At 53.0% G+C, this 19887-nt stretch overlaps 6 protein-coding genes across 6 annotated transcripts; 5 read left to right on the top strand and 1 right to left on the bottom strand.

Moving 5' to 3' along the window:
• Nucleotides 1–1043: 1043 nt before the first annotated feature.
• Nucleotides 1044–5344, top strand: PHACADRAFT_30808 (uncharacterized protein; the record flags this gene model as incomplete). The annotated part of the gene is made up of 18 exons (XM_007398469.1): nt 1044–1156; nt 1211–1510; nt 1569–1778; nt 1834–1992; nt 2044–2878; nt 2940–3364; nt 3422–3656; nt 3717–3770; nt 3826–3900; nt 3980–4055; nt 4106–4197; nt 4248–4347; nt 4399–4518; nt 4570–4632; nt 4689–4740; nt 4799–5013; nt 5066–5149; nt 5175–5344. The coding sequence occupies 18 exons, from the start codon at nt 1044–1046 to the stop codon at nt 5342–5344; spliced, it is 3378 nt and encodes a 1125-aa protein (XP_007398531.1).
• Nucleotides 5345–5791: 447 nt separating this feature from the next.
• On the bottom strand, nt 5792–8019 carry PHACADRAFT_100265 (uncharacterized protein; the record flags this gene model as incomplete). Its single annotated transcript, XM_007398564.1, has 13 exons — nt 5792–6005; nt 6059–6104; nt 6156–6292; nt 6348–6406; nt 6468–6514; nt 6562–6582; nt 6637–6792; nt 6845–7022; nt 7088–7275; nt 7328–7458; nt 7512–7611; nt 7667–7762; nt 7818–8019. Coding segments are annotated over 13 exons (1575 nt in total), but the record flags the coding sequence as incomplete, so codon positions are not given.
• A 2076-nt stretch (nt 8020–10095) lies between these two features.
• PHACADRAFT_211543 (uncharacterized protein) lies at nt 10096–13774 on the top strand. The gene is made up of 19 exons (XM_007398563.1): nt 10096–10524; nt 10579–10588; nt 10648–10667; nt 10719–10751; nt 10806–10902; nt 10955–10983; nt 11037–11067; nt 11120–11152; nt 11207–11283; nt 11334–11388; nt 11441–11539; nt 11604–11642; nt 11704–11748; nt 11804–11830; nt 11889–11929; nt 11988–12013; nt 12066–12327; nt 12380–12632; nt 12700–13774. Exons 1-17 carry the CDS (start codon nt 10465–10467, stop codon nt 12274–12276), a joined length of 933 nt encoding a protein of 310 aa, XP_007398625.1. The 5' UTR covers nt 10096–10464; the 3' UTR covers nt 12277–12327; nt 12380–12632; nt 12700–13774.
• Nucleotides 13775–13839: 65 nt separating this feature from the next.
• On the top strand, nt 13840–14322 carry PHACADRAFT_100501 (uncharacterized protein; the record flags this gene model as incomplete). Its single annotated transcript, XM_007398562.1, has 3 exons — nt 13840–13894; nt 13947–14144; nt 14201–14322. Coding segments are annotated over 3 exons (375 nt in total), but the record flags the coding sequence as incomplete, so codon positions are not given.
• Nucleotides 14323–15654: 1332 nt separating this feature from the next.
• Nucleotides 15655–17506, top strand: PHACADRAFT_260525 (uncharacterized protein). Its single transcript, XM_007398561.1, has 4 exons — nt 15655–15719; nt 15796–15950; nt 16008–16971; nt 17029–17506. The coding sequence occupies exons 3-4, from the start codon at nt 16020–16022 to the stop codon at nt 17451–17453; spliced, it is 1377 nt and encodes a 458-aa protein (XP_007398623.1). The 5' UTR covers nt 15655–15719; nt 15796–15950; nt 16008–16019; the 3' UTR covers nt 17454–17506.
• Nucleotides 17507–18106: 600 nt separating this feature from the next.
• Nucleotides 18107–19555, top strand: PHACADRAFT_211540 (uncharacterized protein). The gene is made up of 3 exons (XM_007398560.1): nt 18107–19064; nt 19116–19279; nt 19338–19555. Exons 1-3 carry the CDS (start codon nt 18125–18127, stop codon nt 19389–19391), a joined length of 1158 nt encoding a protein of 385 aa, XP_007398622.1. The 5' UTR covers nt 18107–18124; the 3' UTR covers nt 19392–19555.
• Nucleotides 19556–19887: the final 332 nt, after the last annotated feature.

Genomic DNA, 19887 nt, shown 5'->3' with positions numbered 1-19887 from the left:
TGATCTCAGTGCCTTTCATCAGGGGAAAAACAAAAAGGCGATAAGCTGCCCATGCCTGCAGAATTACCAAGTCCGCGATGTTGGACACTTTTGAACTTGTGCATTTTCGGAAAACGGGTGCGGCGCGAGAAGGGGTTGTCATGTCCAGACGCTGGAGGAACGGTCGTCTCGTGCATAGCTTTCATCATGGTGCCCGTGATACCGTGGAAAAGTCGGGCATGCGCGTGAGGAGGGAAGCTCAGTGCGGAGTAGAATTCTGGATTTCCAGCAGCTTTTCAAGACCCGACAGTTCGTAGAATGGACACTACCCCGGACGGCACGGCTCGCCATGTTCCACGGCCAGAAGCGCGTCCACAGGGAGCCTGCCCGGGAGGCTAGACCCCGTCTTCCTGTGTGCAACACGGCAGGTTAAGTTGAAAATCTCAGAACCAGTCGCAAGGCCTCTGTAGGCGCGTATGTTTACCTATGTTGTGATTTCTCACGCCTTGGCCTTGCACAAATTTCTGCTAACAGCTTGTCCTCGCCCATGAGGAGACGGTAGAAGGGTGTGCAACCTAAATCACAGGGTAAAAAAAGGTGGAGTGTAGGGTCATCATATACAGAAAAGAATTGTGCCTCGGGAGTCGGTTACCGACAGTGCCTCCGATATCCGCCGACTTCTGTAAGCTGCGGGATATGAGGTGGGTCGCACAGCTGCAAAACAAGGGATGTACCTGCCAGGCTATTAATATGTTCTCGTAGGCCATGAGTATATGAAGCGAGGACATTGAGGCTCTAGTGGTCAAACTACGGCTTCCTTATTGGGACATCGTGCATGAATTACCGAGTTTCGGGGTCTGACGCCGTTGACAACGCGGCACACAACACGCACACAAGTGCTCGCAGCGAACACATACCGCCTTTCCACACCAAGTAGTATATAACACAACGTCAGCATCTAGAGGCCAGTTTTTTTTCGCGTCTATCGCGGATACTTCTCGTTGTTCATGGCACAAAAGCTAATCCACATCCCTGACTTCCCTGACTACACTCAATAATTCTTCATGTCTCAGCTGTACAAGCTTCGGCTAAGTCTGCTGATCCCAAGAAATCCGAATTTAGGACACGCTGTCGGAGAGCGCTTCGAGGGTACTGTTTCCATTCAGTATCTTCTCAGGTATCCTTCACGGTGTTTTCTACAACGCCGATCTGTTACTGACTCCGTCTACAGCTTGCGAGCAATACATGGCCCGTTTTGGCCAAGAGACACTGACTCGCCCAAGTGTGAGAGTCTGCCGCGCCGGTCGGGAGCCCTAATTAGGCCAGGTCGGGGCCGGGACCCACGACACTTGCTCGAACTCGCGCCGCGGCCCCTCTGTCTCTTTGCCAGGGGCTACCACAGCCATTCCCCTCCCCATATTTTCGAAAAAATGGACTGTGATGCGGCCACAAATTTTTTTGTAGAGCAAGACGACCGGATGAACGCGCCTGACGAAACTGAAGAAGAATTCGCAGCTCGTGTGGGTGACAGGTAGATATCCTCGTCTCGTCAACCCGCGTTTCTCTCTACAATGATCAACTTTTACTAGACGGTCTGCTCAAGGAAGCTCTTCTGTCCGCACAGGGCAGCATAGTAGTGACCATCGGACGAAGACGCCGCGAGACGCGACGATTAGCGCGATGCGCCACAGCATGTGTGTCCGACAGAAGCCAAAAGCATCTCCACTTTCCGCATACGCGGGAGAAGATACGATTGGCCAGGACGCTTATATGTCGAACCCGGAAGAGTGCATACACAGGTACGCGCAGTGAACCCATTCTGGGTCGGTACGCTCATACACGACCTTGTATTAGCGGGAAGAGGAAGTCTCCTGACCAAGCATCAAGAGAAAGCGGGGCCCCAGAGAAGAAAAGACGTCAGCAGAGCCTGACCAATCTGACCGCGGCCTCTCGTAATGTTTACAATCCCGCATGCAACTCTGTGCAGACCGACAGTCCCGGTACCTGTCATACGTGCGTATTCGTAAGGCTCCTAGTCAGATGGTTACTCATATCCGATACTAGCCGCAGCTTTGACAAGGGTCCTAAGGCAGGGAAGCTTATCGTATACGAGGAACCGAATGATGACCAGGTGGGAAGATCGTCTAAGCTCGTTGACGGAGGCATGTCGTCTCTGTCAGCCTCTCCGATCATAATGCAACAGCATGAATCACATCAGAGTGACCTCGATCCCAATTTCATTCCAGCCGTGGTAACGTCGGCGTCCGGGCTATCCCAGGAATGTTCACCTCAGCATCGCCAGGCAGTGTCTCAGCAGATACGCGCGTACCATTCGCCTCCGCCCGACATTCAAGCGGCGACTTTAGACGAGCCCTCTGCCCAGCGTAGCTCCCTGATTCGGGCGACATCTTTCGAGGATGGAGTCGCAGCACCGTCGTCATCAGCGGTGAAGAGTGAATTTGAGCGCGGGAACAGCGGGCGCGCTCGGACACCTGGGAACGCCCGCGCTCGAAATGGGAGCCCTAGCTGCACTGCAGCGGCCGTCAGTCCTAGCTCGGGAGACACCACCACTGCCGCCAGTACTCAGAACGCGAACGAACAGCCCCCGCCTTCCTTTCCCCCGCGGACGAAGACTACATCGCGCAAGAAGAAAGTGAACGATGAGCAACCACCAAGCGGTGCGCATGTGGAAGAGTCGGCGGCAAAGCCCAAGAAAAGGCCCCTCAGGGAGCAGAAGGAGATGAGCCCGGCCGAGTTCGCGGCATACATTAGCCAGGTAACTTCCCTGAATGCGCCAAAGAAAGCGAAGAACACGACGTTCCTCAAGGGTATGAGAATCTATTACGTGGGCTGCGATACGGACAAAGCTGGCGAGCGGACAAGGACAAAGATGCAGCGGGTGAGTGCTCCGCCCACGCCAACGCTCGCGCGCAATCGGAGCTCACCTTCCACCCCCACAGCTCGTCGCGTTCGGTGCGACACTCATGCCCACGTACGATCCCGCGGAGATAGAGATCATCATCACCGAGCCGAAGCTTACCCAGGAGCAGTTTTGCGCGAAGCATGGGCTGCAGAGTGTCAAGGATGTCCCAGCGCATATACCGATCCTCAAAACGAGTTGGGTGACGTCTGGCGAAGAGAGGCCACGGCTTGACCGTTGGGAGCGACACCCGAGCTACAAGGACCACGTAGTCAAGCAGCCTGACCCCGCGGAGGCGAATAGGGCTCCCGTGTTGCGACCCACGACCGCTAGCCAGGACAAACTGAAGGCAAACGGAGCCGCAAACCGCGACCGGAAGAACGAGGCGAAAGTCCGGAAGCAGAGGCTTGCGAATTCTGACGAGAGCGACTTTGATAGCGAAAGGCAGAGCACAAGGTGCGCAAGGTACGCATATAGCCATGTCCTCGAAGTCCCCGTCGTGCGAACTGCTCCCTTTTCTAGTCAATTCACTGAAGGCCATGCGGACAAAGAGAAGGCAGCGGTGTCCGCGGAGGCCCAGCCAGATCTGCCTCCAAAACAAGGTTGCCTCTCGGGATCTTCATTCGGCGCTGCCGGTAGCGGTGGCCCTTCTGCGGAAGGCGAGTCGTCACGCATCCCGGTACCGCCTGGTGCTGACAGTAGCGAAGACCCTTTGGCACAGTATTATGGCGTCGCGCGAGCCGAGCAGGAGGAAGAGGTACGCATCACCCCTGAATTACTGTGGAAACATAGTTATAAGAGTCTTTCTTTTGCCTAGCTTGAAGGGTACTTTGAAGTCGAGCCGCCTGTTATCCTAGGTGGACAACGTTCGGTATGGGCATCTACGTTCTCAATGAAGGCGTTTCTGATGTACCATGCCCGTTCAGCATTTCCAATGCGACAACGTACCGGATTACCGGCCCAAGTTGGGAGAATGTCCTAATCAGGACATCATCGATATCGTGCGTTCGGATCTCGGTTTTAGTCAGTTCTTGCGTGCTAACCGCAGGACGATTCGTTCGCGTTGCTCCCGAATTCTAGTTCACGCAGTTGAAGGAAATATACGAGATCAGAAAAGCGGAGAGCGATAACTTTAGGGCAGACACGTATAGAAAAGGTTAGCCGATCCTCACTGTCATCAGGCACGTCTCCCACAAACTTCCTCAGTCATCAAAAGCCTTCGAGAGTATCCGAAGAGGATAGAGTCTCGCGAAGAACTGGTACAGATCAATGGCGCTGGAAAGAAGACTAAGGATAAGGTGTTCATAACGTCATCCGTGTCAAGAAAATCAGACTAACGGAGTTACAGATTATGGAAATTATCAAGACCGGGCGGCTACGTCGCCTGCAGTTCGAGATGACCGCGGAGCTTGACGTGTTGCGACTGTTCCAGGGCATCTACGGTGTTGGTCAGTGTAATGTATCAGTTGGCATGTGCCTGAGTTCATATATCTGCGTAGGGTCTATCACATCATTAAAGTGGTACGCGGCTGGCTGCCGGACCTTAGACGACATCCACCAGAGGAAGGGAGGCATCAAGCTCAGCGATGCGCAGGAGCTCGGCCTCAAGTATTACGATGGTACGAGTCTTGGGCGACAGCGGTCCGTCTAGCGGCTCATGGATCTATCAGATATAAACTCGCGTATCTCTCGCCAGGAAGTTGGCGAGATATTCCAACGCATTAAGGACATCGGTGCGTATCTGTAAGCTTGTTTCATGTACTTCCTCGGGTTCATGAGCCCATTACAGCCCACGGGATTGACAAGAAGCTCATCGTCGAGATCATGGGGAGCTACCGCAGGTACCGCCGCCCTACACGTAACGACGTCGTTGCATGGCTGCTGACGAGCGCTGCACAGGGGAAAGGCTGACTGCGGGGATATCGACATTCTCATCACACGCCCGACAGATGATAAGAAGCATCACAAGGGCCTTGCGCAGCGGATGGTGAACCTCTGTCAGATGCACGGCATCATCGTCGACCACCTCAGCATTCCCAGCAACTGGTGGAGCACCGAGCTCGTGTATCACGGCCTCTGTCGCAGGGACGATGATAGTCCTGTGCGGCGCCTCGGTACGTCCAACTTATCATATATCCGGCGAGAGCGAGCGCTCATGAGTTCTAGATTTCCTTGCTGTACCATACGAGCAAAGGGGCGCTGCGCTGCTGTACTTTACTGGCGACGACATCGTCAGTGTTCTGCTTATTCGTATGTTGAGCTTTCGTGCTCACAGAGTTGCATGCGCAGTTCAACCGCTCGATGCGCGCCAAGGCGAATAAGATGGATTACTCGTTGAACCAGCGCGGCTTGTACGACATGGTCGTCAGGAATTCGAGCAAGAGATCGGAGAAGCTCAGCGAAGGTGCTCTTTTGCGCACCTCTTTCACTATGGTGCGGTGCTGACGCGTCGTGGGGATAGGTGTCATCATTGCATCAGAGACCGAGGAGGAGATCTTCGATAAACTTGGTTGGTTCCACATCTGCCTTTGCTTATCTTGTTGCCGATTGTTGTGCCATAGGTGTTCCCTGGCAGGAGCCCCATCAGCGCATCCGAGGATAGGCAAATGCAGTTTCGCGTACAAGATACCCCGTGGACTCTCTCATACCTTCTGTACCACTAGCCCCCCTGTAGCCCTAACTCAGCCCTTGTAGCTCGGCTAAAGATGATTCGTATCTCTTCTTCAACCGTAAATTACTAGCTGTATTAGTATGTTTAATTGTACTGTACAGTCGTATTCCAGGTATCCGTAACCTCCATAAGAACGAAAGCATGGATTCTACTCTTCCCCTACCGCACAGCTTGGCCCGCCAGAAATCTGTGCAATGAGGGCATCAATACCCAGCTCGCGCTCAATCTGCAGTCCCATTCGTCAATAAGTAGAACACATTAATGCGCTTAGTTGTGTAACTGACCTCATGCTTTAGCTGCACGTCATCGGCGCCCGCATTCGACCCGAATACAGCGTCCATCTCCTCCAACGAGACGTTTCCCGTTTCGGGCACGACATACGTCGACCAGAGGTAACCCATGAAGCAAGCGATGGCGAAGACCATGAAGGTGCCTCTGAAAGCGGGGCATGAAACAGAGCACAACGCACATCAAAGAATTGAGCGTACTTGGGAGAAACTTCCATCAGCTCTGGCGTTACCAACCCAATCAGGACTAAATTCACGCTGTTAGCCTGACAGCGTAAAACGGACGGAGCGCACGCACAATTGTTCAGCCAATTCGATGCCGTAGACAGTGACACGCCTTTGCTGCGCATCGAGAGCGGGAACACTTCACTTGGGAGTATCCAGCCGATGGGGCCGTACGACATGCCATACGCAGCAGTGTAGACGTATACGCAGCTAGTACGGGAGTGAGCCCAGTGAGGAGTGGAAGGTGGGATAGTAAGTTTCGCACCCTACTGCGATCCAGGCGGCGCTAATGTTAGCTGACCAGTTGTCCGCATACGTACTAATCTACAGAGTCGTCGAGACGTATTGAATGTGATGCAGGGCAGAAAAAAAGACGGATGCGTACCAGAAGAGCGATCATGACGTGCGAAAGCGCCATCACGATGCTGCCCCCTGGAATGAAGTTAGTCTTCATCTGCGACGAGGCAGAACTGGCTTACATCGCAGCAGCGGCCTTCGACCTGGGGTATCATGAGTGGCGGTTCTCCGAGAAGACAATATTTGGAAGAACCTACCCAGCCTGTCGATTAAAAGGATGACAGGGAAGACCGCCAAGGCCTGGACTATGCCAACACCGCCGGCGACTAGTAGCGTCACCGTGTCACCCTTGAGCCCAACAGCCAGCAGTAATGTGGGCCCATAGTAGAGGAGTGCGTTGATGCCCGACCATTCTATGCGAGAAAAATTCCATAAGCTGCGTACGATGGGAGACGTGGATCCTACGTTGAAACACCATCATCATCACGCCTATCGATGTGCGCTTTCTATACGTCTCGCTGAACAAACAACTCCAGGTTTGCAGCTCGGAGCGGACAGTCGAGAAGAACCCGCGTTGTTTCGGTGAGAGGGACGTAGCGCGTGCCGTCATGAGGACTTCGGTGCGCATTTCGAGCAGCTCTAGCTGAACATCACCGTATCAGTGAAGTGTTCAAACTTCAGAATCGACGGGATAGTTTCACAACTTACCTGGACGAGAATGTCCTCGTCGCCACGGAGCATCCTCAGTACAGCCGCAGCCTCGTCGTATCGCTCTTGCGCAACCAGCAGCCGCGGCGAGGGTGGTAAGATTCGCTTGAGCATGGCTCCGGCGAGGAGTACAATAGCAGGGAATAGCTGGATCAAGAGCGGGAGACGCCACGACCATGATGAATGAACTACAAGGATAGCGTAAGTGCTGAAGTGGGCGCAGATTGGCACGGGACCTACTGCTGCGGGTCAGGAAACCAGTCCAGAAACCGACAACGGCTCCCACTACAATGGAGAGCTGTTCAAGAGCCATTAAAGAGCCTCTGACTTCCGGCTGGCTGATTTCTGCCATGTACAAAGGAGTAAGTGTGCTAGGAGCGTGGGTTCAGCGGTCGCAGCTTTCGGAGGAGCAGTCCTCAGTTACCTCAGAGCCCCGACACCAAGACCACCAATAGCACGCCCAATGATTAGATGTGGTAGTGCCTGGGCTGCAAATTGTAGCGTAGATCCTATGCAAAATACGACTGGGGATATAGGCATGGGTGTTAATGGTCTTGTGACACGAGATGGTTCACGAACGGCATGCTGTTACGATGGCTTGTCGACGGGAGAAGTGGTCTGCAAAGAGCCCTGCCGAGAGGGCACCAAGCAGGGATCCTAGCTCAAGCATAGCGGCTAAATTCGTCTAATCTCAGATGTATACAGACTGACCTGACGTTGGTGGACGTACTCATAAGCCCTTTCTCCCAAGGTCCGACAGGCCAGCGGTCGAGGAAATCCTTCATTACTAGTATATTTGCTATTACACCCTGGTCATATCCAAACAACAAGCCGCCAAGTGAAGCGAAGACCGCGGCTCGTAACGCGAAGGAGCTGCGCAGCAAACCAGCAAGTCCACCGGGTCCGTAAGCGTACGTGTAGCTACGACTGTCTTCCGCAAGTTTCAAGTAGCCTCCATGTGCAGTCCTGTATATGATTTCGTGTTCAGGTTTCGCTGGAGGTAGTGTGGTCGCGGGTGTAGAAGGAGAGGGCCGGTCATGGTCGGCAGACTCGGAGGGCAGCGCTACATATCCGGTACCACTCTGAAGAAGTATCGTCAGCACGAGATACTGTGCAAGCTGAATGAACACACCATCTAATGTCCCGAATATATGGTTAATAAGAGATGACCGACAGCAGGAGATAGCGAGGCGTGTTGGTGAACGTTAGAGCGGAGCACGGCGCTACAGGCCCTGATATGGAGATGAACGGAACTGATTGACGCCAGGAGCGGCGGCGAAAGAACTCCTAGTACTTCCGTCTCTCTCGCCACAACATCGAAGAGCTACTTTGTAAACATACGTATGTCCGCCCAGTGGTACAGCAATTAAATCCAGCTGCGTTAACCTGCTCTTTAAGAAGCAGTGCACTCGACTGCAGTCGCTGATATTCCGCATCGCTATGTGTTGCCGTCCGCCTGCGTTATGACGGCGACTGGCCTGAAACACAATCTGGGCCTGCTCTTGCTCTGACACATCTGTTACTCTTCAATCTTACGTGATATAGGACCTGATGTAGAAGTTCAACTGTCCCCGTCACGAGCAACCAATACTGTTCAAGTTCGCGGTGGGCGACACGACGATGCCTCAAAGCTCTGGAGCGACGCAGGTGACATACATCGCATACTCTCTCTCGTCCTCGCGAACCTTCTGCTTTCTTACAGGTTTCTACGCTCAACAGCAACAAAATCCGTCATTGATACATCGCTGTAGTTGTGCTCCAAGCTGCAATCTAAAGCTTCAGCGCTCGGTGCCCAGCCCTAAGGGGCATCGCAATGAGATGCGGGCATCCTCCGAACAGTCCCCTCAGGCTCCCGAGGGGCAAGTGAGGTCCAGTCCTGTTTACGGTAGTGCGCCTATAGCGCACGATATGTTAGTGACTTCGGCCGGTGCGCGTACACGACACATTATTCTGGGAGAATAGATTGTCAGAGCCAGGGTCTACTGCGATTTATAAACCCTCTTCGCGTATAGGCGTGCGAACCCTTATGCAACCTGCCTTTCCCCCTTCCCACCCCTCCCCCCTCCCCCCTTACTTTTCTGCACATCTGCCTGCGAGATTCCCGGACACTTGTTGTTTAATATCATGTCTACTTCTGCCGCTACCGCATCCAGTGTCCGCTCACTCCCCATCCCGAGCGAAATGAAACAGTCTGACCTGACACCGGTCGACTCGCATGATGTGCAACCCATAGAAAAGGGTGGCACGAAGCGCGAATTTCGTTTCTGGGTGGTTGTCCTGGCAATCCGCTCCTCTTTATTTCTTAGTGCGCTGGGGCTGGTGAGCGTTACATCCTACCCTCCCTGTGAGTTTGGTAGCTGGTAATCTTGTGCAGACGGTATCCCGACGGCCCTGCCCACGATCGTTCGCGACCTCCGTGGCAGCCATTTCGTCTGGGTGTCTTCCGCGTACTCGCTCGCGGCGACAGCAGCGCGGCGAGACGACTGGTCTTGCGGCTTAGCTCTCTGCCCGGCGGCCTGCGACGCCGACGGTTTGTCCTTTGTAATGCCGGCGCGTCACGACCGGCCACATGCGTTGTTTATTTTTGTACGACGGCAATAAACAGAACGAGACAAGGGATATCTTGAATCAGTAATTATAACGGTTAATATCACGGACCTGAAGGCGGCAAGGCTGTAAAAAAAGAACCGGGCTCTGAGACATCAATCGGGATCGTCAAAGGCTGTTGATCAAAACGCCACAAAGTCACGAAGGTAAAGACAGATTTCGTCTCTTCGCGTAGACCATCACTGCCTCTAACGGTATGCCGGCACAGTGGCGCGCCACGACGCTCACGGGTTGTTGGTGTTGCCACCCCTGAGCTGCGCGACGCGCACCTCGGGTTATCTGGTTGGCAATGGTGATGCAATCACTGCGCCGCATCATCCAGACCGCGACTCGGAACTCGTCATATCACCGCAGAACGTCGAATATAGAGGATCAGTATGACGGAAACGGAACTAGCAGCCAAGCATCTCATGTGAGAGATAAGTAAAGCTGCACAGCTTGCTTAAAGGTGCGGCGGCCGCGGCCGACTAACGTAGGCACCAGGAAAACATTGGGCAAACACGAACGAGCTCCTGGACAGTCTCAGAAGCCATCGTCCTTACTTACACTCTGCCTCCCCACAACGGCGTCACGACAAATTTGCCCAGAAACATTCGCGCGCAGCTTGCGGGAGGCAACTTGAACAAGACACGGCCTGCGAGAGCGCGGAAACGGCACAACGTTTCCGCGCGGAGCTAATCAGGGATCAGGTGGTATATAGCCGGCATGACAGAGCAGCATGCTTTTTATTCGCTTCTTTTGCTTCTTTTCCCAGCCACCTTCGCCCCGCCATGGACAAGACAGTGTCGAGCGATACTATCACTGCGACTGCCCGGCACCAGGTCGTGAGGGTGAGTACATCGCGGGCGTTCTGGAACTTGGGCTCACATGCATGACCTGCACAGTACACGGCGGGTAAGTATAATTTGGTCGTAAAAGAAACCAACAACGGCTGACGAAGTCCGATGCGGTAGTGGTCAGTATGACAGTCCTGGTGAGTCTCCCACGCTATTTGGCATTTGCGCAGCTGATGTTTTATATCTAGGTAACAGATTGGATGTATCTCTTCTCGGAAGAGGTCAGCTTCTTAGCTCTGGTCATTTCCAGCTTACTAAAGCTCAGCAAACATTAGTTGGAGCATATCTGGTCGCGAAAATGGTCATTCGCGGAGTTTCTCTATCTCTTCACGAGGTACATGCCATTTATTGATGTCTCGATATCGCTTGTATGTGAGTTGTGACCTTCGCTGCCTGCTTGTTGAGAGACTTATCGATGAATTAGACTATTTATCTCCCACCATTTCCCCCGAGGTTTGTCGTACCAACATCTCTTGAGGTTGCATAATGCGTTAAACAAGCTCTAGACATGCCTCGTCAACTATGCAACGGGAACGTGTGAGTATGAGCTTATATCTTAGATGCTACTAAGCTCATGCGACTCGCACAGGGCTGCTCGTTGTCGGCTTTGCAATCGCAGAATGTACGTCTTGAACTACCGCCGCTCCACTTTGAATGGCTTAACAGCTTGCTGTAGTAATCCTAGTCTGGAGGACGTACGCGATCTGGCAGAAGTCTAAGAAAATTATGTGGACTGTAGGGATTGTGTGGACGGTATGCGCGTGCTCCCATGATTTCCTTCCAGCAATTAATGTCCGATATAGATCGTAGTGCTTGCAAATATCCCAATTCTGACAATCTTCACACGATCATTGAACTGTACGTATACGACGTACAGTTTACTTCTGATCCGCTCTGACACACGTGTCAGTCGGGCCGCAACCTCTACCCCAGATTCCGGGATGTAATTTGGTGAACGCGAGTGACATCGCATTTGGGAGCTTCTTCTCAGTGTTGTTGATGGAGATAGGTGCGTCTTCGCAGCCTGACATCACCCTCGTGTAAAAGTCCCTGTACTTACCTCTCGCTCAAAGTTGTGGTTACTCTCACGGTCTACAAAGGGGTGCAAGATGGTAAGCCCTCACAGTACTTATATACCGCTGTTTGACAAGTTGCAACTGACGTCAAACTTAGTTCGTAGGTCGTCAAGCGCCCTGGTACTGATTATGTATCGAGACGGTACGTAGTAGGATTACGTGTATCTTCCGTCTGGCTTATCGTCTGGGTCCGATAGGCGTCTTATACTTCGTCTGCCTGCTCGGTAAGGCCCTGTATTAGCATGCGCTTATCCCCGTAGCTAACTATCGCCTGTTCACCAGTGATGTCCCTGGGGAACGTCCTAGTTATCCTCGCAGCACCGGTAAGAGCCCATCCCGACTGTACTTTGTTTTCTGTCTGACTTATGCCGGCCTCGACAGGTTGAATACTTCGATTTGCTTATCAAGTTCGTTCACCCTGCTGTCGGTTTCGAGTCTATAGCACTGATTGCTCCCCAGTCTGACGCGCGTGCTTCACGCGATCCTCTGCTGCCGAGTTATTCTCCACTTACGACAAGCGGCGCAGCTCGATGGCGCGCAGACAAGTTCGCAGAGCTCGTCTCAGCTTTCTACCATCCGCTTCAAAATCCAGTCACGACTGCGTCGTCAGCCTCCGATGGAGGATTCCATGGAAATGACCGATTATACCGATAGGGTCAATGACGTATAATGATGATGTATTTCATGGATTGTAGCGATAGGCTGTTTATGATCACGGGGTGTGAGTGATTATTGCTGCTCGGACGCGCGAACGCAGGGCTGACACTGCGCAGCCTGGTCCGTTAACTCTCCATCGTTCTAGCTACTTGAGAGGCGCCAGACCACTTTTCGTGCCCCTCGGCTTTCTCGTCTCCGTCTACCCTTGGAGCTGAATATACGACGCCTGCGCGGAGGTGATTGCGTCGGTGAACTAGTCACTACCTGTGCGCGAGAATCACGCCCACTGGAGAGTCTTCAGTCGGCTTTGATCGCGTGCAGAACCTAAAAGCGAGATTAGCAACAAGCGGAATGAGTCATCTTTCTTTAGTAGGTGCCATGAGTCCTTGACAACCACTCACCTCAGTGCTCTTGACGTGCCCTGTCCTTTCCCTAGCGATGTCAGTACCTAGTGCCTACGCTCAAAGTCTCTCAATCGGGACCGCTGTTGCAGGACATAGCGCTTCTGGGCGAAAGGGGCACGCCTTGGCGGAACCAGTGACCCGTGGCGTTGCCAGCGGGGCCGATCTCCAAGAGCTTATTCCTATGCCCGAAAACTCAGCCGCCATCGCTTCCGCCCTCTGTAAGCAATACCGGAGGTGCACGGAGAGGCACTAAACGTCGTTGATCCCGAAGATTACCGCCGCACTTCTTTTGCCTTCGGAATCGAGTGTCGTTTCCGTCTGTATGGACCGCCGATGTGGCTCGAGCATGGGCGTATCAGCGATATTGGCACCGATGCTCAGGGTCGCCAGTCTGGCTGACCACTCAATAGAAATCTGCCCCTTCCTTCCCATCAAAGTCTGCAAGCTTATGCGCCGCGGCGGCTGAGCGCGCCACCTATGCTTACCCAGGCAATTCTCTGATACAGCGAAATGACAGTACAAGGGGGCATTTCCAAATCAGCCAGCCTATTCCGTTCCCGGTACTAGCCAGCGCCGCGTCTTGCACGATGTCCCACGTCAAGGGCAAGATCGACGCATCAAATTGACGCGATTTTGGGAGGTGCGATAGCGGACCCTGACCATATAGGCATGTGCAACCGCTCAAATAGTCCCATGCCTCGGCTATCTAGCTGTACTCATCGATCTTACCGCGACCTGGAATTATTCAAGTGTCCGTTCAGGTCAACCGCCGTCCTGCGGAAGTACCTTGCCGTACACGTCCTTTTACCCTTTACCAACTTGGACTTCGGGATGCACTCAGATCCCATCATTCAGTTTTTTTGTATCTTCTGCTGGCATAGAATGCGCCAAGTTCTGTCCTTCGCAAGGCACGGATGCAGATTCCCCACAGTACATAGGCCATGGTTATAGTTCGCAGGCAGAACCTATCTTCCTCCTTTCATTGCCCACGAGCTTGCGTGCAAGCGTCTACACATTGATCATGGAGGCGTCCCCTTCCGTAGACTATGCTCCTCTGTAAGCTCTCACCACCGACTGTGCGCATGTCTGCTTACTGAAAATGTTTTAGCGCCGCTCCTTTGGTGTGTGCTTTGTCTGTGGCATGAGAGCAGTCGCTGACATTCTGCAACAAGCTCCTGGGCACTCTCTTTAACTGGGGTCTCTTCGGAATTCTTTCTGTACAAGTTTGTGCGTGCTTCGCAATCTCCCGAGTCTTCCACGACTGATGTATATACTCCAGATTTATACCATTTGTCCTTTCCGAAGGACAAATGGTTAGTCAAAGGGCTTGTATACTTTGTATATCTTATAGATACAGCACAGACAATTTTGGTTACGCGGGACGTATTCGTTGCATTTGCCCTGCACTTCGGCAACCTCGACGTGCTCGACTCGATCCAGTTGGAATGGCTGGCGGTTCCCGTGTTCAGCAGCATAGGTGTGCCAGCTCCTGTGACATTCGAGGGACTGTTGCCCTTACCTCTCGTTTTACAGTAAGCTGCACTGTTCAGCTGTATTATGCATATCGCATCGGCATCTTGTCTGGCTCTCAGATTCTTCGCACTTTCGTTTCTATGGTGTGTTATTATCAACTGTGCAAACCTAGCAGAATCTGAATCGTGTCTTCTAGCTTGCACTGACCGCAGGCGCTGCCGGTGTCATTGCCGGTTCGCAAGCTTTCGGTGTGCCCAAATTCTCGGAGCTGGAGCACAGTGCATCTATTAGCACCGGTGTATGTAGCTATATGTCCCCGGCCGACGAGTACTGAGGTTTGAGCGCATGCAGATCTGGTTAGCGGGTGACGCAGCTTGCGACATCACCATCGCTGTCCTCATGGCATATTACGTGAGTACCTGCTTCCCTGCCACTAGGTGTGCGCGCACTTACCATGTCGAGCAGCTTCTGAAGAACGATAACCCAGTCAGCAAGACCCACGCCATAGTTCAGCGGCTCATCCGGCTTGTGTTCGAGACGGGCTCACTCACAGGTAAGCTCACCGGATGCCTCTACCGGGCCGCTTATAACCAAGTCGGCGCCACAGCCTTCGCCGCGTCGATAGATCTCATGCTCTACTATGCATTCCCCCACAAGGCTTACCACAGCTGTCCGGCGACAATACTCGCAAAGCTGTACTCTAACTCTATGCTCGCAATTTTCAATAACCGGATCCGCATCGTCGGCAGCCGCGACTGGTCGTGGTCGGACGGGAACGTCATCTCAATGGACAGCAGGAGCCAGCATCGCGCTCGTGATGCAAGCTCGAGCATCGGTCCAATGGTCTTCACGCGTGCGATGGACAGCGACTCGTCGACTTTTGCGGGCGGGATCCATGTCGAGCGGGAAGTCTGGTCAGAGGCGGAGAGAACGAATGTTCAGGTGCGCTACCCAGACGACACACTTTCCTCTTCGATCGACGCTGATGCATGCCTTATTGTCTCAAGCCACCCCCTGGTATCAAGAAACACCGAGACCTCGCCACGGTATGAGCTGCGTGGATATGTTGTCTATATGTAAGTTATCCATCCGGGAGTGCCATGCGACCGCAATGCGAATCGCGCAGCCTAAGAATACGCAGGCTTTGCGCACGGGTGTACTGTTTTTCCTCTATCTAGCTTAGCTGTTGACCGTTATGATTATGGTGCTACAAAATATATATTGAATATAATGCGTGTCTCTTACATTTAAGGCTTGAGCGGAAGACTTAGTGAATGGCTTAATGAAGCCTGGTAAGCTTTATTTGTTCCCACAGTAACAAAGGGCGCTTACCTATATTTAGACTTCTACCCTAAACAGAACTTGGCACATCTCTAATCCGAATCGCTTGATCAATGCCATGCCCTTCAGTACTTTGCGCACTTAAACATCGAATGGGGAGCTGCAGGTGCGTACTGCGTAGGTCAAATTATACGGCTCGTTTACAAGCTACTGAGGAGGCTGTGCTCTCGTCGCATATCTTCGCTCTTAGGACACAGTCACACAGAGGTGCAAATTTCCTCAGTTCAAAGTGCGCTAGGTGAGCTGCGGTCTCGGTGATCTGCGATGTGTTGGTTTCTTACAGCACAATCCCATTGGCGGACTGCGCGTCGCAGCACCACTTATACTCTCACGGAAGCTCGTTGGCGAGTGACTAGCACCCCGCCTTAACCTCGTCGTGCACCCATTCCAATCTGCGTCGTTCTCAATTCCTTCGATTACTCCTATCTTGGTCAAGCCATTCGCATACCAGACAACGCTGCAGTTACAGGTATGTCGGTTACGGAACCATGTAGTATTTGATTTAGTAAGGCTAATCTGCTGCCAGCGCTGTGACTAGATGTCAATGTCGGGCACTCTAGAATTCACGAAGCTGTCCTACGACGATTTCGACCTTATCTTCAGCATTCTACGAGAGGAGCACATTGCGGAGTGGGATGCACTCAAACGATCAGGATCTGCGTACAGAACGCTGTGTATATGCGCATCCGCATCCCGCACCTTGCGAGACCTCGCCCAGCGCCATCTCTTCCGGGATCTGATCTTCACATACGGCCCTGTTATTACCAGGGACTGTGATAAGCTTAGTCATGGGCGTGGCTGCGCAGGGTGCGGATGCTCCTGTCACTCAGAGGAAGCTCCTGCGCGAAAAGAGCTTTCTACGTTCCACCAATATCTTGTAGATTCGCCACACGTGCGCCAACACGCGCGCAGCCTGAGGCTCAGAGCCTCTCCGCTTGGAGTGCGCGCTAAGGAGACAGTCGAAGCGGCTTCATTGTCGCAGGTCTTAGCACAACTACCTAAGCTCGATACTCTTCATCTCGAGGACATCAGCTTGCGGTCTACACCGCAGACGTCATCACCAGATTCCTCGTCCCAATTGGTAAAGATTCCTGCGCTGGAACGGCTCACACTAGCTTTCCAACATGCGGGGATCGGCTCCCAAGACTCTGTCTTCAAAATCCTCGCGCAGTGCGACAGCGTGCGACATCTTCGTCTACTCGGCATGCACAGCTGGAACGGACGGACTCTTCCCGACCCTGCAACCGCCGCGACCCTCAGGCCTTATCTAGGGGTCAAGTCGGTCGAGATCGAGACCTATGGGCCTCTGTTTGGCAAGATTTTTACGTATCTGGCGGCCGCTACGCGCGCCGGGCTGCGGTCGATTCGGGTTAACGGGGTCACGAATCCGGCGGTCGCGAGCGGTTTGCAGACGTTGCTTGATGCCACCAACACTCAACTCGAGCACTTCGCATGCGGAGATATGACTGCTGGCCGGCGGACTTTTAGAGGTGAGTGGATACAGTGTGTTTTCCAGGCGTAAACTAATTATCCCCGCACATTCGCAGAGATTCAGGCCATGCTATCAAACGTACATGGTCCTAATCTTTCACGGTGCACGAGCCTCGCATCCATCGAGATTACTCTGCACCTCGGTTGCAACTCGCTCGGGCTGGAACTACAGTACATCATCAACCCCATGCTCTTGAGCTTAAGAGTAGGCTCCCGTGGCAAGTTACGACAGATCATGCTGAAGAGCGCTGTGCGTGAGGGTCTTCTATCAGACCTTCAACATACGTCGGTATCGCCGTGGCTATCGAAGCTCGACGAGATACTTTTGACGCTGTACGACCGTCGCGGTGTGGCTGAGGTGCTGGTCAGGCTGGACGATGTGGCGGGTAGGCTGGATCTTGCAGCTAAGAACCGCAATGCCATTTGGGACTCGCTTCCCCGGGTTGCGAGCTCTGGCATCCTGCGTATCCTTACTGTGTAGCTCAAGTCTGTCATTATAATGTGTTGCATATCAGGAGTGCCATCTAATTCAATCGCGGCAAAAATTTAGTTCTGCTATCTCCTTTGTTTTACCACGTCGCGGGTAAACTGGGAGCGGTTCAGCTACTTCATCAGCGGAGTTGGACCTCCGATGCGAAGCGCCGAACCACTCACCAGCCGCGTTATCCCGTTCGCGTCACGTCTTTGGCTCATCGAGTGACCATAACATCGAATAAGACGCTGCAGGTATGTGCGACAGAATATTTACTTGCATACGCTGCTTAGTACCCCTGAGGAGGCCCTGCTGTTGCCACACCCTTCCGCTCATTCGCAACGCGACCTAACGTTCGGATTGCCTGGGTTCAAACTTGTCAAATCAGTGTGCTAGGGTAACAGTGAAATGTGTTTTACGGCTTGTTATCCCCTTAGCGCGATGTTTTGACGAATGCGCTCTGCTTTTAATGTTTATTGCGTGTCGCCGAACTCAATCTGATTTAAGCCGAACAACACAGGCTGCAAAGTTACAACAACTCCCCCGTCGAATATATATCCCCATATCTTTACTGGACAGCAAGAGTTACGCTAGCACAATAGCAGCCAAGGGTATGTATGCTATGGCATCATGCGGCGATAACGCTAATTATATCGATGTATCACCATTACCGTGAACAGATGTTGTTGTCAAATTCTCCAAGATTCATAAAGCTCTCCGAAGACGATCTCGATATTGTCTTCAGCATTCTACAGGAGGATCGCATTGCCGAATGGGACACGCTCAGGCTATTTGGACCCGCGCATAGAACACTAATGGCATGCGCATCCATGTCCCGCTCCTGGCGAGTCCTCGCCCAGCGCCATCTCTTCCGCGATCTGGTCCTCACATACGGCGTTGTCATCGCCGAAAACTGCAACGGCATGAGACATACCGCCTGCTCAGGATATGGGTGTTCCTGCCACTTAAATGAACGTACTGGCGCACGGAGAGGGCTCTCTGCGTTCCACCGGTTTCTCGTAGAGTCTCCGCACATACGTCGGTACGCACGCAGTCTGAGGATCAGAGCCTCCCCGCGAGTTCATGAACGCAAAGAGATGGATGCAGCCTTGCTCTCTCAAGTGTTGGCCGAGCTTCCAGGACTCAATGATCTGTACTTAGAGGAGACCAGCCTGCTACTCTCACGGTCGGTGCGTGCGCAAACTTCGCCACCAACAGGAATCCTCGCATTGGAGCGGTTGACACTGACCTTTCAACACGCGCGAAGCTTTTATCAGGACTCCGTCCCTCGCATCCTCGCCCAATGCCACCGCGTGCAGCATATCCGCCTGCTTGGCATGGTTGGCTGGAACGGGTCGCCCACGCCGGGTCGTACCTCTATGGGGCCTCCAGAACCCCACCTAGAAGTCGAATCGGTCGATATTGAGATCTCTAAGCCACCAGGCGGCAAAGTCTTCAAGTACCTGGCGGTCGCCACACAGCGGTTGCGGTCAATACAGGTCAACAAGATCGCCCACCCGGAAGTGATGGATGACTTGCAGGCGTTGCTCGATGCCACCCACGCTAAACTCGAGCGCTTCGTATACGGAGACATGACCGCCGACCAGTCATGGGATAAAGGTGAGTGGCCTTGCGCATTTACCAAGCGAAAGCTAACAATCGCCCTGCAAGGCCCTGACCTCTCTCGCTGCACGAACCTCGTATCTGTCGAGATCATCCTGGATTTGGGCTGTATTACCACCGGACAAGAACTGCAGCATGTCATTAACCCGATGTTATCGAGTCTGCAAAAGAGCCCTCGAGACAAGCTACGACGGATCACGCTGCGGACTGCCGTGCGCTGGGGCCTCCCGGCAGTCTTCCGAGATCCCCTAATTTCTCCCCGACTTTTAGAGTTCGACGAGATACTGTGGGCATTGCACGAGCATTGCGGCCTCGAACAGGTGATGATCAGGCTAGATCTTGCGGCGCGTTGGCCCGATCTTGCGACCGAGAATTGCAGGCTTTTTGAGAGTGTGCTTCCTCGAACAGCGTGTTCTGGCATTCTGTGTATCCTTACTGTGTAGTTTATCCGATAAACACGTATTTCAGCAAGTCTCTTATCGTCATTTCGATGTACAGCTTGTGGATGGACTGGTTGCAAAGCGCGGCAGGACACCGTAGTAGGCAAAGACGCTCTCACTTTTATCCCATCTTATCTATTTATTCATTTATTTTATTTTATTTTTGGGAGGGATTTAAAGCTAGTGCCAGGGACAAGGGCGATACTTGTGTTTTGTGCCCTTAGCATGATATGTCGACGACTACGCTCCGCTTACAGCTTTGCATTGACTTATTAGCTGCGAATCGTTCACTAGTCTCGATCTAATTTACGCTGAGCAAACCCGATGTCTGCAAAAGAGCTCTCGAGAACAGCAGCGACGAATCGCGCTGCGGACTGCCG

Source organism: Phanerochaete carnosa (genome assembly GCF_000300595.1).
Source record: "Phanerochaete carnosa HHB-10118-sp unplaced genomic scaffold PHACAscaffold_8, whole genome shotgun sequence".
Taxonomy (NCBI): domain Eukaryota; kingdom Fungi; phylum Basidiomycota; class Agaricomycetes; order Polyporales; family Phanerochaetaceae; genus Phanerochaete; species Phanerochaete carnosa.
The sequence above is the reverse complement of the archived record's forward strand: the minus strand, read 5'-3'. Positions and strand labels throughout refer to the sequence as shown.

Excerpts from the sequence above, each read along its gene's own strand:
- PHACADRAFT_260525 (XM_007398561.1), top strand. The coding sequence starts at position 16,020 with ATGTCAATGTCGGGCACTCTAGAATTCACGAAGCTGTCCTACGACGAT. Across the intron at positions 16,972-17,028 it reads TGGCCGGCGGACTTTTAGAG|AGATTCAGGCCATGCTATCA; the intron begins GTGAGTGGATAC and ends GCACATTCGCAG.
- PHACADRAFT_211540 (XM_007398560.1), top strand. The coding sequence starts at position 18,125 with ATGTTGTTGTCAAATTCTCCAAGATTCATAAAGCTCTCCGAAGACGAT. Across the intron at positions 19,065-19,115 it reads CGACCAGTCATGGGATAAAG|GCCCTGACCTCTCTCGCTGC; the intron begins GTGAGTGGCCTT and ends TCGCCCTGCAAG. Across the intron at positions 19,280-19,337 it reads GGATCACGCTGCGGACTGCC|AGTTCGACGAGATACTGTGG; the intron begins GTGCGCTGGGGC and ends CCCGACTTTTAG.
- PHACADRAFT_211543 (XM_007398563.1), top strand. The coding sequence starts at position 10,465 with ATGGACAAGACAGTGTCGAGCGATACTATCACTGCGACTGCCCGGCAC. Across the intron at positions 11,153-11,206 it reads CGGCTTTGCAATCGCAGAAT|TAATCCTAGTCTGGAGGACG; the intron begins GTACGTCTTGAA and ends AGCTTGCTGTAG. Across the intron at positions 11,284-11,333 it reads CTGTAGGGATTGTGTGGACG|ATCGTAGTGCTTGCAAATAT; the intron begins GTATGCGCGTGC and ends TGTCCGATATAG.